This window comes from Ostrinia furnacalis, unplaced genomic scaffold (assembly GCF_004193835.3).
Source record: "Ostrinia furnacalis isolate ACB-3 unplaced genomic scaffold, ASM419383v2 OfSCF1253, whole genome shotgun sequence".
Taxonomy (NCBI): domain Eukaryota; kingdom Metazoa; phylum Arthropoda; class Insecta; order Lepidoptera; family Crambidae; genus Ostrinia; species Ostrinia furnacalis.
In genome coordinates, this window is record NW_021131492.1 from 1 (window position 1) to 15,480 (window position 15,480).

Consider the following 15,480-nt stretch of genomic DNA (forward strand, 5'->3'; position numbering starts at 1 on the left):
AAAAACTATAGTAGTCGCGTGCGATGTCGCGCTCGGATGGTAGCAGACTGATTTTTAAATTTCAACGCGCACGGAGCAACATCGCTCGCGAATACCCACATTTGGTACAATAAAAATATTCAAACCATACCGATACAAAATAACGAAATAACGATATGCATATCGAAATACCAGTTATTTTAAAATTAACGTTATAAAGTGCGCGTCGTCAACACATCTGTTTCCGCAATTTATTACACCGATCTTGTCGCGACAAGGAAAAATTTCCGTGCTTTTAAGCGATTTTGTGAAACATATTATTGGTAGGTAGTTGCTAATTGCTCATAAGATAGGCCCCCTTAATTGATATTTATTTTCCGTGGTGCATAACCTTTGTTTGTTACCTGTCATCCGCTTTGCAATGGAGGGAAGTCGAACCTTAACCTTTAACTGGTGACATGGTTTCTGTGTAACGTAACTGGTGACGTACGGTCTGAGAGGCCGCTACCGTATCAAGACTGTAGCATAGAAACTAGGTAAGGTAGCATACCACAATCTTTAAAAACAGATTATTAACATATAGAAGAATTAAATTTAAATAAAATAAAAAACTCTAAATATCATTTTGAATGCAGAACTTGCTGTTAAATTATATGTAGTAATAAAAATCAAAAAACTAGAGATGAGATCGATAATCGCAAACAAAGAAATTTAAATCAACAAATTATAACAAAAACATTATTTTTTATTATAGTTCAAATAATAATCAATTTAAAAAAACCTATCACACGTAGGTAACCTATCATTTTAGAAAACTGGCAGTGGTGAAACTTTTGTATTTTTTATTGGCTGTCAGGGCATTTATTGTTTGACATAAAGGTGGACCGTCATTTTCACTTTCTGACTGATTCTCGTCAATTGGTCCTTCATCTTCAAAAACACTTTCTTCGGCTTCCGAATCATGGTCATTTTGCTCCAGAACGATATTTTCAGGAACATAATTCGGCTTCCGACCCAATTGAGTCTTCATTTTCCAGATATTTTTCAACTGGCGAATTTTCAAGTCGTTTCATAAATTATGGCACTATATTCCCAACTAATGATCCTACGCTTCTTTTTGGAGTTATTTAAGTATCAATTGCAAGTAAAAACTGTAAAAATACAAAAAAACTGTATGAAAAAATGACACGTAACTGGTGACATGCGGTCTGAGAGACCGCTGCTGAACTTTACATCGATGTAACTTGCCGATTTGGAGCTGAATGATGCAAATGTCCTTATCTACGGCGTAGATACAACTAAACTTGAAGCTACTGAAGCGGTGAAACACAGGAAGTACGGGGAAGGGGGTGAAACGATGTTTCACTGACGCCGCCCGGCCTGTGAGACCGCTTGTCACCAGTTAAAGGTTAATTACGAACTCCTCCTATGTTCTTCTGATTAATTTCGTTGCGGGTCAAAACTGATATAGTTTGGCTGGAAAAAAATATTTTCCATCCACGTAGTACACCTAGACCATCCGAGTAACGGCACCGTTACCGCGCCAGGCGGTCAGTGAACTTTTTTTAGTAATTAGGCTATAACTTCGTAAATTTTTGTCATAGAACAAAAATTATTGGACTGTATATTAAGGATTTCTTAGCTCTATAAATCTGCATTAACAACTAAAAATCGTAATGATTTTCATTCCATACTATGCTGCTGAATTCGAGAATAGATCTAACAACGTCAATTCGACGAAAATCTTTTGTGGCACGTTTGAGGAAACCAAGCATACGGGAAGCACGGTTGACGATGTTATTGTATTACGATATGAATGATAACTTTTTATCCAGGATGACACCCAAATCTCTTATCTCATCAACCCTGGCAATCTGAGAACCATTAAGAGGTCTGAAGAGGGATTCTTTTTTTTTTTTGGAAAGTTATATGGTGACATTTTGCCCCATTTAAAACATTTTGTTGTCCTGGCACCACTGATAAACGGACTCTCTTGCAACAATGCGGACTCCTCCCAGGAGGTATTAATGTATTTCCAAAAATATTTTGGATTTTTGTGAACATTGTCTTCAACTGCTTTATTATAAGCCTTGTAGAGAGATTTAGTTACTCTCCTACAACGATCTCCTGAAATTTTGAATTCAAAATCACGTGGATTACTGAATTTTTGATGTATGCTGTAAAATTTTGGGCTGAGAATAAATAGATAGGTAAATAGTACAGCTTTGGATCAGGTTACTTCTCAAGTCCGGTCGCAGAGCAGATAGAATTTCGTACAATGACCCCAAGCTACCCCATCCTTATCGCTCGCGCGTTTGTATTGCTGTTGTGTGAAGCCGCGGGCAAAAGCTAGTAGAAAATATTTATGAAATGATGACCACGGCACATCAAGTTAATACGGTGGTATCTTATGTTACTAAGAAACAGAAGCGATTTTACAACAAAATTGGAGTAATTCTCCAACTCGGACCACAAGCCTACGGCCCATTAGGGACGAGTTGTGGAAAATCAAAATTATTTAATATTTCATTCGTCAACTCGTCCCATTTGCTTTTTTCGTGAAACTTTAAACCATATCAACGTCTGCTACAGCAACTCGTCCCAAATGGGCCGTAGGCTTGTGGTCCGAGTTGGTGAATTACTCTAAAATTGTACTTATAGTCTGATGTGCTTTTATTTGTATAGGTACTTATTAAATTAATTAGACGAAGATAATTACTGTAGTGTTTCGGGTCATGATGAATATTGATGATTTATGCACCTGACTCTACAACACATTCAGTTAGGTATTACACTTTTTCAGGTTTAGAGATGGCAAAAGGCACAAAATTACGGAAATCCGGAATTTTTGTTTTTCCGTTCCGTTTTCTTTAAAATCAGAGTATTTGAATATTGTATTTTTACTACACGTTACCTACTTAAAAGATAATTGCTAAGGTTATGGCGAAACTACAGAGGTTAGTGCGAAAAAAACCAAAGTTGGTATAAAATCGACTGGATTGTTTGAATTTCTCGTTTTTTTTTTGTTATTTCATCGTAGAGATAACAATTTAGTATCACAGTGTTACTGAAACCGAAAGGTATGTCGAGAAATTGTAATTTTTCATCCACTCATTACAATTTGATTCTCAGATCTGATTACAATCTTCGAGAACTTAGAGCCCTATTATTACTGAAGATCTATAATATGGATGTTATTTATTTATTTATTTATTCTAGAAGGCTGCTTGAAGGCTTACAGAAAATCCAACGCGCCAACAAGTTATAGGTACAATCGTGCAAATAATATCAATTAAAAATGTCAATATTGTGTACAATTGTCAAGTAAAACGATAACAAATCAGTCAAATAAAATCAAAAATTAAATACATAAATAATTGTCTTAGAATGTCATATTACCTACATAATAAGAATATGTATTAAATATTATTATGTCCAGATATTAGTATTAATGTCCATATTATAGTTATTAATTAGGTACACAAAAGTCGATAAATTAATACTTATATTGTACCCAAGCGGTCGGCAAATATATCGATATCGTCGTGTCGAGCAACCAACGAAAATGACTACAAAACCCGGAGTTTCCGGAATTGTTAAGTTCCAAATATACGGATTATTATCTCCATTCTAATTCTTTTGCAATATAAACGACAATAGACTGCATATTTTTTAATACTTGTACTGTATTTATATACAGTTTGCCTGCCTTTCAGGAAAAATAATATTGTGTTATTTTATTTTGTTCGGAAAACACAATAATACAATGAGTGTTCGAAATAGTTTTGCGTTAGGCATAATTTGTACCATAATACTACACATCAGTGGAGCAGTCAATTCACTGTTACTGGAACCTCAGCCTGACAAACTATCAGAAGATGGGAGACTCACGTTTCCTGGAATTGCAGCCAAATACGGATTTCCTGCTGAGCAAGAAAACGTCATTACCGAGGATGGTTATATATTGTCGCTGTTCCACATCCCTGGGAATGTTTCTAGCCCTGTGCTGCTCATACATGGCAACATTCTCACCGCGGACAGCTGGATTGAACGAGGAAATATATCTCTGGCCATCACTCTCGCCAGGCGAGGGTTCGACGTGTGGGCGATCAACTTGCGAGGCTCCAGATATTCGCGGAAGCACATCACTCTAGATCCTGATACGCAACCAAGTCAGTTCTTCGATTTCAGCTTCTATGAACAAGCCATATACGACATTCCATCCACCATAGACTTCATTCTGGAGAAGACTGGACAAGCGAAACTCATGGCCATCGGGCACTCGCTCGGCACCACGATGCTATACGTCCTGGGAGCCGAGTTGCCGGAGTATAACGATAAAATCAAAATTGGCATATCGTTGGCTCCTATAAGTTTTATACAAAATTTACGCGGCGTTGCAACTGTGGGAGTGGCTTTGGGGCCGCTGCTGGTAGATGGCTTAAAGTTACTGAATATTTACGAAGTTGAAAATTACAATCAGACAGCGCCACTTTTTCAAGCAATATGTCTCATTCCAGGTGGTTACACTTTGTGCATTAAAATAGGACTATTTTCGCTTGTTGGCGAAGATACCGATGGATTTGAGCCGGAATTCCAAAAGACAATATATGGCCATTTCCCAGGAGGCACATCACTTAAGGTTTTTGATCATTTGATACAGGTGGCTCGGAGTAAGAAATTTGCAAGATATGATTACGGTTTTTTAGAGAATTTGAAAGTTTATAAAAGACTGAATCCACCCGAGTTTGATTTAAAGAAGGTAAGGATGAAATCAGCCTTGTTCGTGGGCGAGCAGGACTTCCTGGGCACGGTGGAAGACGCGGAGCTGCTGAGGGCGTCGCTGCCCAACGTGGTGCACTACCAAGTGCTCCCATACAAAAAATTTAACCACGTCGATTTTTTTTGGGGTCGGTATATGACTGAGAACTTCTATCCGTACCTACTAGAAGTGATAGACAAATACAACTAACTTAAGTAATTAAATACTATAAATTACTAGCGGCCCACCCCGGCTTCGCTCGGGTACTTATAGAAGTACTTAGTTTATACAATAATTTGCATTTAACAAATTATGAATAATATATGCCTATGTTCATCAGAAAAAAATTAGAGGAGTCTAACGGAGAAAGAGTTTTTGAAATCGGTTCTGTGGTTTCGGAGCCTATTCAATACAAACATACAAAAATACAAATCTTTCCTCTTTATAATATCAGAAGATACAACACCATTCTTGTGGCGGAGTTTTGGGCTGACGCTGTGTAGGTTTGATGTCGACACGACAAGAAGAAGAATATCAGATAGATGTGTAGATAGGCCATTTTCAGGGCTCTTGTACATGTGCCAAATCACCATTTCAGGACAACAATATCGGCGTTAAAAGTGGCGGAATGGCGGATGTACATAATTTGTTTGTAATGTGTCATCAATTTACTGACGCAAATTAATTAAAAACTAGACTGTTTTAGGTGAATCCATTTTAATGTAGTGTCTAGTGCATATTTAAAAAGTTTATCAAACAGTGGATTTGTATAATCGTAACCACTTTTTTGCAAATAATTATGTCATGTAGCTGATAAGACAATAAAGGCCAATGGACGAATTTTTGTGAAGCACGAGTAGGTACTTTGCCCTACTTTGTTCGTATTAATTTTTCAATGGTCAATCAAATATATTTAACAATGTAGGTAAGTAGTTATCTAATCAAAAATATGTCTACCTATAATAACCACCTTCTTGACATCTACATTTGAGTATGTCGATGTATCCATTGTTGTATGTGGTATGGTCAATCAAATATATTTAACAATGTAAGTAGTTATCTAATCAAAAATATGTCTACCTATAATAACCACCTTCTTGACATCTACATTTGAGTATGTCGATGTATCCATTGTTGTATGTGGTATTGTGTCAATAAAGTTTTATCTATTTTTCTATTTCTCGTTTTTTAATGCATCTTTGAAACCAGTTTAACAGCCAATTGAAAACGTCTTTCAACATTAATTATCATCGTTTCAGCCATCGGACGTCCACTACTGAACATAGGCCTCCCTAATGATTTCCACATTGCCCGGTTGGTAGTGGCCTGTATCCAGCGCCTTCCTGCTACCTTTATGAGGTCGTGTCGGTCCACCTTGACGTCCAACGCTGCGTTTTCCAACCTCTTTCAATGACTATATTATAAATGTCATAGCAATTTCGCAGCAGTAAACTTTTAACAACTATGAAAGTAATTGCTATGACATACAAACAGGAGTTGATTAAGGTAAAAAATTGAATTTGCCGTTAAAATCTCGGTAGGCGAAATATAAGTATTTAGATATCTACGTAACTAGTCTATGCTGTGTATTGGTATTTTCTCTGTATTAGTCACAGCAAAGTTTTCGTTGTGTTCACTTCAGTCCACATTTTTTGCTTTCCCGATCTAGAGTAGTTAGGTAGTATCTAAATTAATTATCGTGTTTTCCAAATCTTTGTTTCTCGGCCATTTACTAGAATTTAGATGTCTCAAAATATGTTCTAGAGGAGCAGCAATTTTTATGAGATCTCTCTCTCGTTTCTATGTAACTTATTTTCGGCTTCTTCTATCGCAGGAGATCCAAAGTGACTTGCTAAAATCACGTGGCAGTGGGCGGGGCACATAGCTTGTGGAAACGATGGCCGTTGGGGCAAAAAAGTTCTCAGGAACATTGGGGCAGGAAGACGTAGTGGGCAGGCCTCCTACTAGGTGGACCGACGGTCTGGTAAAGGTCGCGAGAAAAACCTGGATGCGGGCAGCGTAGGACCGTTCATTATCAAAAACCTTGGGGGAGGAAACCTGGAACCTTTGTCCAGCAGTAGACGTCTTTGGCTGACACGACTATCGTGTGGGTCGTGGTGACAACTGAATTTCAGTTGATCAAGCAAAATACAACTTGCGTCACTCTGTACAACATTTGCATATCAAATAGTTCTGAAATGAGTGCTTAAAGGTGCCTAGATGTTTAAAAATGTCCAATTGATACAACACAGATGCGCATCGTAAAGAACAAAGCCTAGATATTTGTAGCCGGCTGCAACAGCAGAAAATGTATAAGTTTTATAAATTATAATTACGTAAGTACATTTTATGCTGATGCAATATTGCTATTCCATCACTGGGGAACGACAGACGCAGGTTACCGTACCATCTACCATCCCTACATTATCGACATTTCACCACTTAGCACATTGTCATATTACAGTATTAATTTTTAAGCACGTATATTTTTTTTAAGAATTATTGTATTTGAGCTTTAGAACCACCCTTAAAGAGAATGTGTGGTTTATTCTGTTAAACTCGTAGGATAACAATGTGAACCAGTTATGTTACAATATCAGAAATAAAAAGATTAAAGTCGTAGGCAAATTGCTAGGTAGCATTTATTAATTACTAGCTTTCCGCCCGCGGCTTCGCCCGCGTGGAATTTTGTCTGTCACAGAAAAACTTTATCGCGCGCGTCCCTGTTTCAAAAACCGGGATAAAAACTATCCTATGTTCTTTCCCGGGACTCAAACTATCTCTATGCCAAATTTCATCAAAATCGGTTGCGAGGTTTAAGCGGGAAAGCGTAACAGACAGACAGACAGACAGAGTTACTTTCGCATTTATAATATTAGTTGGGATGTTATAAATTTTGAGTGTGTAGCTAACTAGTAGGACCTAAGAAAAAATTAGATTTTATACGAGGAAAAGCATCATTCGGAATTAACCAAATCTTAGAAGGTGGTCACAGGGGTATGAATAAAAACAAGGACTTAATTTTTAGGTTTCATATATTTTTCTATAACCGGCATAAGGTACGGATAAAGATTAGTGGGCATTTCGCGACCCCAAACGAAGTCTATATGGTTAAAATCTTCGTAGGGCATGACTTGGTAGTGCACGACGTTTGGCAGGTCGTCGCGCAGGCGCTCGGCGTCCGGCACCGACGCCAGGTAGTCGTTGCTGCCCATGAACAGCGCCACCTTCATGCTCACCTGGCTCAGGTCGAACTCGGGAGGCTCCTCCGTCCCGTACTCCACCAGGTTGCTCTCACAACCATAATCATATTTCGCAAACTTGTTTCGTTCTATTATTTGTATCAAGTGGTCAAACAGCTTTCTGCTACTGCCTTCAGGAAAGTGCCCGAATAGTGTACGAACGAAATCTCGTTCTAACCCTCTGGCATCCGGACCAAACAATGGGAATATGACTCCCTCGACGCAAAGCGTATACCTGAGAGGCCCCAGACACGTGGCATTGAACACACCACTTACAAGTCCATTTTTACCTGCTATTTCTTCTGCACCGATCAGCAATCCTACGCCGGTCAATGCTTTTCCTAGCAATGACCCAACTCTTGCGAGTCCTCTCAAATTCTGGATGAAGCTGATGGGCGCCAACGATATAAACGCTTTGATTTTATTGTTGTACTCAGGTTTGACAGATCCTAACACGAAAAAATTCGTAGTCCCGATAGAGTGCCCGATGGCGAGAAGACTCTTCTGTTTGGTCTCTTTTAAGATATAATCGATTGTGGCTGGCATGTCATAAATACCTTGCTCGTAAAAGGTGTAATTAAAAAACTCCCTCTTCTGCGTGTTAGCGTCTAGGAAGAGATGCCGCTTCGACAAAGTCGTACCCCTGGAGTTGATTGCCCACACGTCGTAGCCTTTCCTGGCGAGTCTGATGGACAGGGAAGAGTTGCCCCGCACGATCCAGCAGGAGGCGTCCAGCGAGTTGCCGTGCACCAGCAGCACCGGCCGGCGCCGGTCGCCCGGGATGTGGTGCAGCGCCAAGATGTAGCCGTCATCGGTCACCACGTCCTTGGTCACCGCATTCGGGAACCCATACTTTGCCGCTAGTTCAGTGAAATTCAACTTCCCATCTTCGTTCAATAAGGTTAGGGCCAAACTGCTCTGTAATCCCGACACGAAGAAAAGCAGAAATAAAGTTATGTTTGGGAATACATTCATTTTAAACAGAAATAAAAAAAATTACTTCGATTTCAAAATTTAATACATTTTTAGCAGTGTGAACCTATCTGACTTATGTTTCATAAATTAGTTGTAGCGTCTTATATATCCATAGTGTGTGTGTGAGCAAACAATCATGCATCGCGTAAAAAATATTTAACTACACTTGTTTAATCTTTTTCTTCTTGTTGTCGTGTCGACAAACCCATACAGTGTCAGCCCAAAACTCCGCTATAAGAGTGGCGTTGTCTGTAGCCTTAATTAAGTCTTCCTGCAACTTAAGTTCACTATAATGCCTATTATTAGGATCATTTCCTATTATTCATGTTGATACATTTTGTTCTGGGCTACGCAAGGAAGTGTGCTGGCACCAGGGTCCTTTTACAAATAACCGACCCACGTCCGAAATAAGTAAGACGATCTGTGTACACTTTTGACCTCGCCTTAAGGTTGTGTTGTGTGCATTATTAAAGGAGCTGCAGTTATTCTATGACATGATCGCGCTCATGCCATTCTAAGCTAAAACGCAGTCATGTGCATTCTATCTGCGCAACCGACAAGCCAAACGCCTTTTCTCTACCCTGGACTCCCTGGGAAGTGGACAAGGCTTACTGCCAACATGTCATACAGAAAGTCAGTAGAAATAACTCGCTTCACATACGCAATTCAGAAGGCGAAAGAGGAGAACTACTCTAAGCAATATATTTTCATGGTCTTAGTATGCAGAAAGTGAAGCTGAAGAATCGTAAAAGCTTCCTGGGGTATATCACCATAACCGCGATTCCTCTTACGGTTGCTAGGTTTCGGTCTTGGTGCATAACATCCATGGCCGGTTTGGAAGTCTCTTAACCAACTCCACATAGAGGCCGCTGTAAAGGCAACATGAGTCACTGGAGGCTAAGAGAGATATATTGCGCAACCCTGGTGGTGACCAGCAGGTTGGGGATGCAGGGGTCCCGTTGGCCCCCGTGGTGGGTCCCGCCGTGTAGGAAGGCGTCTTGATGGTACTAGATGTACCTAAGGTGCCGACCACTATGCGGCAGAGAGAACACCCCAGTGGGTTCGAGCGCCACATAACCTGCCGCCCCCCGGTTGTAGGTATAGACCAGCCATTTTCCTGGTTCACAAAAAAGGTACATTGCGCACACCGTGTGATTGTGGAACGGATTTATTTATTTATTTATTGATAAAGATCTACCAACAACACAACTTTACATAAACAAGTAATGCATGCAATGATGACAAGACCAAAGGATCTTAAGTTTTGACCCCTGGTTCACTGGACTTCATTTGTTGCTAATGACCTCTAGTATAATCCTTTTCAAGGAATAGGTCGAGTTTCCCTGTCACCCTGTATACCCTTTAGGTATGGAACGCTAAAAGATTAAAATGGGGATCCTTTGGATTCTAAGCGGATTATTAAAAACTGTTCCGGACAGTGACAGAATAAAGCCAAACAAAACAATTATTATTCTGTAAGTAACTGACCTGTAAAGTACATTAAGGCATTTTTCAAGGGGAATAATACTATTTTATTTCATGGCAATTGTTTCTCTTATTTCAGTTATGGTATTTTTGGTCATCTTTCTTTAGGTAAAAAATGTTGCTATCTATAGCGCTCTTACACTCGTTCACGTAGCTTAGCTAGTAAAATAGCCCCAGGCGTCGTAGTCGTTGTTATCTGCCCGCCCTTCTCTGTGGGTTAGTGCTTCAGACCCAGAGGTCCCGAGTTCGATTCCCAATGGGGATAGATTTTTCTGTTCGGTTTACTTCGTGGTAGGGCTTGTTTTAAGTCCGTGTGGCTAGCTACCACCATCTTACCTAGGTTTTATGTCATAACAAAATGGTTGTGTTCTGAGGTAAGGTAAGAGCCAGTTCCTCTGGTTGAGGATTTCGGGTGTAACTCGCTTCCACCTTTCGACCTAATCATCACTTTCCATCAGGTGAGATGCAGGCCAAGAGCTTCCTCGTTGTGGATAAAAAGCAAAGTGGTCGAAAAAATGGCGTATCAATAAGTACCGTCACTAAGTATTAACGGATGACTTACAGTTTCTTTTAGTGATGAATATTTAATTTTCGATAAGCTGTAATTGTTAGTTACATAACGATTTTCACTTACTCTATTTATAGTCATAAGACATATTATTTATAACTTTTACACCTCCTAATGTTTTAATTATAATGTATCCTTAACTTGTTTGTACTTCTTTTGTAGAATTCATAGTCATCATTGAAGAGTTTATTTATACAACTACTTAAGAGCGGTAAAAATATTGCCCTTATCTCCGAAATGTTTGTTGGGATATCATTGTATAATTTTTTTATAATACATAATTACACAATTTATTTCAACACTAGCGGCCACCCGCGACTTCGTACGCGTGGATCCCGTTTTACCCCCTTAGGGGTGGAGTTTCGTAAAATCCTTTCTTAGCCATAACATCTACCTGCATGCCAAATTTCAGTCCGATCCGTCCAGTGGTTTGGGCTGTGCGTTGATAGATCACTACTTATGTCAGTCAGTCAGTCACCTTTGAGTTATACATATAATTATTTAGCCCGCCATAGTCCTACTGAGTGACCAACTATATTGTGTACGTACCAAACCTGCTTACATTGTAATACTACGAGATTATTATTTTTTTTGTCCTACCTTCATTGTACCTAGTTTTTTAAGTTTACCTATTGCACTGTCATTGACTATGGTGAGAATAAAGTTATTTATTATTATTATTATCTCTTTATTCAATTTCCTTCTTATTTTTAATATTTTTTTTACAATGTAAATTATAGAAAAACTAAAAATACATTATAAAAAAAATTCTTAAAAATAGTTAATCCGCTGGTAGCGGAGCAGGGCCCAAGCTACCGGTGGTCAGGGTCACAGGCTGAGGAACCTCCGGACAATGCGTGCCGTGCTGAGGATCACCGCCTTTTGAATCTGACCCTTGAGCCAACCATCTAGCGAGAGCTTCTTTAGATGTTGGTCGAAGCTCTTCGCTATTAGCCCGTTCGCCGAGACAACTATCGGGACAATGATCGTCGAGTCAACATCCCACATGGCGGTCACCTCGTGGGCCAAGTCAAGGTATTTGCTTTGTTTTTCCTTCTCGGCCTTCACGAGGTTTTCGTCATGCGGGATGGTGATGTCAACGAGCACTGCCCGACGTTGGGATCGATCAACCACCACAATATCAGGTTTATTACAGACAATAGTCCTGTCTGTGATGATAGACCGATCCCAATAGAGCAATGCATGACCATTTTCAAGAACTGGCACCGGCTGGTACTGGTAATATGGCGACTCAGATTCAAGAAGGCCGTACTGAAGAGCAAGTTGCTGATGGATGATTCTGGCNTTACCTCGTCAGCAATTGCACAAGCAAAACCCTCGGTTTCCCCGAAGAGGTCACCGAAGCGTAGCCAGTTCACCGAGGCGAGGAGGTCCACATCGGGACCTGTTAGGGCCCGATAGAACCTCCCGTGCAGCTCCTTGCTCTTCCATACGTATTATTATTATTTAGATTTGGGTCAAAGAAAGGGTGAACCCTGACATCGAAACTAGTAAAAAAATACTGTATTCCTCGACATTTGTAGGCTTTACAGAATTGTGTAACATCATGGCATAGAGATAGTTTGAGTCCCGGGAAAGGACATAGGATAGTTTTTATCCAGGTTTTTGAAACAGGGACGCGCGCGATAAAGGTTTTCTGTGACAGACAAAATTCCACACGGGTGAAGCCGCGGGCGGAAAGCTAGTACCTAATATTGTCACGCGATAGCTAGTAGGTATAATGTTTTATCAAATAGTTACTCGTGAGACCTAGGTCCTCACGCTCCTGTAAAACAAGGCTCAAAACTCTATTCAAACTCATGAAATGAACTATGCAGAAAAATCTGATGATTAGTTGAATCCAATTATTTATAACACATTTGGACTCATCAGGCATTCTTTTCTTGAGTGTGATTTTCAAATATTTGCGCCGCTAATAGTTTTCAGCTGACTTCCGGTTTGAAGTTTTTCCCGAACTTTCAGCAAAAAGAAAACTTACAATGAACTAATCACTTAACGCCAAATCAACGGGACTATTTATTATGTCAAACTTAATTTGCAAAATTAATAACTTAAGGTATTTATTTAAAAACATGTCAATTTTTGCGCTTCAGTTTAAAATGTACCTATGTGTGACGTAATATGTGAATGTTTCGTGTTAAAAACATGATTATGTAGCTAACTACATAGTAAGACCAAAAGAAGAATTAGATTTACCTACTTAGAAGATTTTATTAAGAAAGATTTAGATACGAGGAACAGCATCATTTTGAATTAACACATTATGCTAGAAGGTGGTCACAAGGGTATGAATAAAAACAAGGACTTAATTTTTAGGTTTCATATATTTTTCTATAACCGGCATTAGGTACAGATAAAGATTACTGGGCATTTCACGACCCCAAACGAAGTCTATATGGTTAAAATCTTCGTAGGGCATGACTTGGTAGTGCACGACGTTTGGCAGGTCGTCGCGCAGGCGCTCGGCGTCCGGCACCGACGCCAGGTAGTCGTTGCTGCCCACCAGCAGCGCCATGTTCATGCTCACCTGGCTCAGGTCGAACTCGGGAGGCTCCTCCGTCCCGTACTCCGCCAGGTTGCCCTCCCAGCCATAATCATAATTCGCAAACTTGTTTCGTTCTATTATTTGTATCAAGTGGTCAAACAGCTTTCTGCTGCTGCCTTCAGGAAAGTGCCCGAATAGTGTACGAACGAAATCTCGTTCTAACCCTCTGGCATCCGGACCAAACAATGGGAATAGGACCCCCTTAACGCAAACTGTATACCTGAGAGGACCCAGGCACGTGGCATTGAACACACCACTTAAAAGCTCATTTTTACCTGCTATTTCTTCTTCACCGATCAGCAATCCTACGTCAGTCAATGCATTACCTAACAAGGACCCAACTCTTGCGAGTCCTCTTAAATTCTGGATGAAGCTGATGGGCGCCAGCGATATAAACGCTTTGATTTTATCGTTGTACTCGGGTTTGACGGATCCTAACACGTAAAAATTCGTAGTCCCGATAGAGTGCCCGATGGCGAGGAGACTCTTCTGTTTGGTCTCTTCTAAGATATAATCGATTGTGGCTGGCATGTCATAAATACCCTGCTCGTAAAAGGTGTAATTGTAAAACTCCCTCATCTGCGTGTTAGCGTTTAGGAAGAGATGCCGCTTCGACAAAGTCGTACCCCTGGAGTTGATAGCCCACACGTCGTAGCCTTTCCTGGCGAGTTTGATAGCCAGAGAGGAGTTGCCTCGAATGATCCAGCAGCAGGCGTCCACCGTGTTTCCATGCACCAGCAGCACCGGTTTGCGCTTGTCGCCCGGGATGTGGTGCAGCGCCAGGATGTAGCCGTCATCGGTCACCACGTCCTTTGTCACCGCATTCGGGAACCCATACTTTGCCGCTAGTTCAGTGAAATTCAATTTCCCATCTTCGTTCAGTAAGTTTAGGGATTCTTCTAAACCGAAAAGAAAGGCAAAACTGTTTTGTAATCCCGACAAGAAGAAAAGCAGAAATAACGTTAAGTTCGGGAATACTTCCATTCTAAATTAAAATAAATATAATTTCGATTTCAAATTTCAATACATTTTAGTGGTGTTAGCCTAGCTGACTTGTGTTACACATATTGGTTGTAGCGACTTATATGTATACTTAGTCATAATGTGCGTATTATTTTACGCAAACAAGTTTAATTAAACAAAACCCAAAATGTGACGTATTTGCAGAGGGGTGGAGTACGTTACTAGCAGAATGTTTGGGTTACTGTGAAAATAATCGCATCTGATTTATGTACTTTTCCTAAATTAAGTTAAGTTAAATTGTTTTTAATTACTTAAATGTTATTCTGAGCTTTGTTACGTCTTGTTTGAATAGTGTAATTGGTACTACCGTTCTATTCATGAATAAAATAAATAAATAAATAAATAAAAATTTGCTAAATTATTAATAATGTGGAATACAAAATAATGTTCACAAATATCGTAGAATCATTTTGTATTATAGATACTTAGCTACCTACATAAAAGAATTAAATTTTGGTGAACGCTTTTCCACAATGAACGGTCCTGCGCTGCCCGCATCCAGGCTCTTCCCGCGACCTTTACCAGATCGTCGGTCCACCTAGTAGGAGGCCCTTGTCCAGCTGTGGACGTCATTTGGCTGAAAAGAAGAAGAAGAACGCTTTTATGGTTCAGAAGTAACAGGAGTTTAAGGTGTGGCAAGGTGCTAGATGCTCACTTCATCAGGGTCAAGGGACATTTTTTGACATCTTCACAGAGATTTTAACTAACCAGATCTTGTTAAATAATCAGTCAGTCGCTGGCGGTGTCAGAAGAGCGGGGTGCGCAAGGAAGTGTGCTGGCACCAGCGCCCTTAGTCCTTAACATTCACGGCCAGTTTGGAAGTTCCTAACAGACTCCACACCGAAGTTTGCCGCTGCAAAGTCAGCACAAGCGCACACAA

The 15,480-nt window shown here is 40.0% G+C and overlaps 3 protein-coding genes across 3 annotated transcripts; 1 reads left to right on the forward strand and 2 right to left on the reverse strand.

Annotated features, from left to right (window-relative positions):
- Nucleotides 1-3,745: 3,745 nt before the first annotated feature.
- Nucleotides 3,746-4,951, forward strand: LOC114352116 (lipase 1-like). The gene has a single exon (XM_028303586.1). The coding sequence runs from the start codon at nt 3,746-3,748 to the stop codon at nt 4,949-4,951; it is 1,206 nt and encodes a 401-aa protein (XP_028159387.1).
- Nucleotides 4,952-7,758: 2,807 nt separating this feature from the next.
- LOC114352104 (lipase 1-like) lies at nt 7,759-9,046 on the reverse strand. Its single transcript, XM_028303562.1, has one exon. It carries the CDS (start codon nt 8,956-8,958, stop codon nt 7,759-7,761), a length of 1,200 nt encoding a protein of 399 aa, XP_028159363.1. The 5' UTR covers nt 8,959-9,046.
- A 4,291-nt stretch (nt 9,047-13,337) lies between these two features.
- On the reverse strand, nt 13,338-14,608 carry LOC114352105 (lipase 1-like). Its single transcript, XM_028303563.1, has one exon. It carries the CDS (start codon nt 14,559-14,561, stop codon nt 13,338-13,340), a length of 1,224 nt encoding a protein of 407 aa, XP_028159364.1. The 5' UTR covers nt 14,562-14,608.
- Between the last annotated feature and the right edge of the window lie 872 nt (nt 14,609-15,480).

Bases quoted from the DNA above. Each gene is read 5' to 3' on its own strand.
- LOC114352104 (XM_028303562.1), bottom strand. From the start codon at position 8,958: ATGAATGTATTCCCAAACATAACTTTATTTCTGCTTTTCTTCGTGTCG.
- LOC114352116 (XM_028303586.1), top strand. From the start codon at position 3,746: ATGAGTGTTCGAAATAGTTTTGCGTTAGGCATAATTTGTACCATAATA.
- LOC114352105 (XM_028303563.1), bottom strand. From the start codon at position 14,561: ATGGAAGTATTCCCGAACTTAACGTTATTTCTGCTTTTCTTCTTGTCG.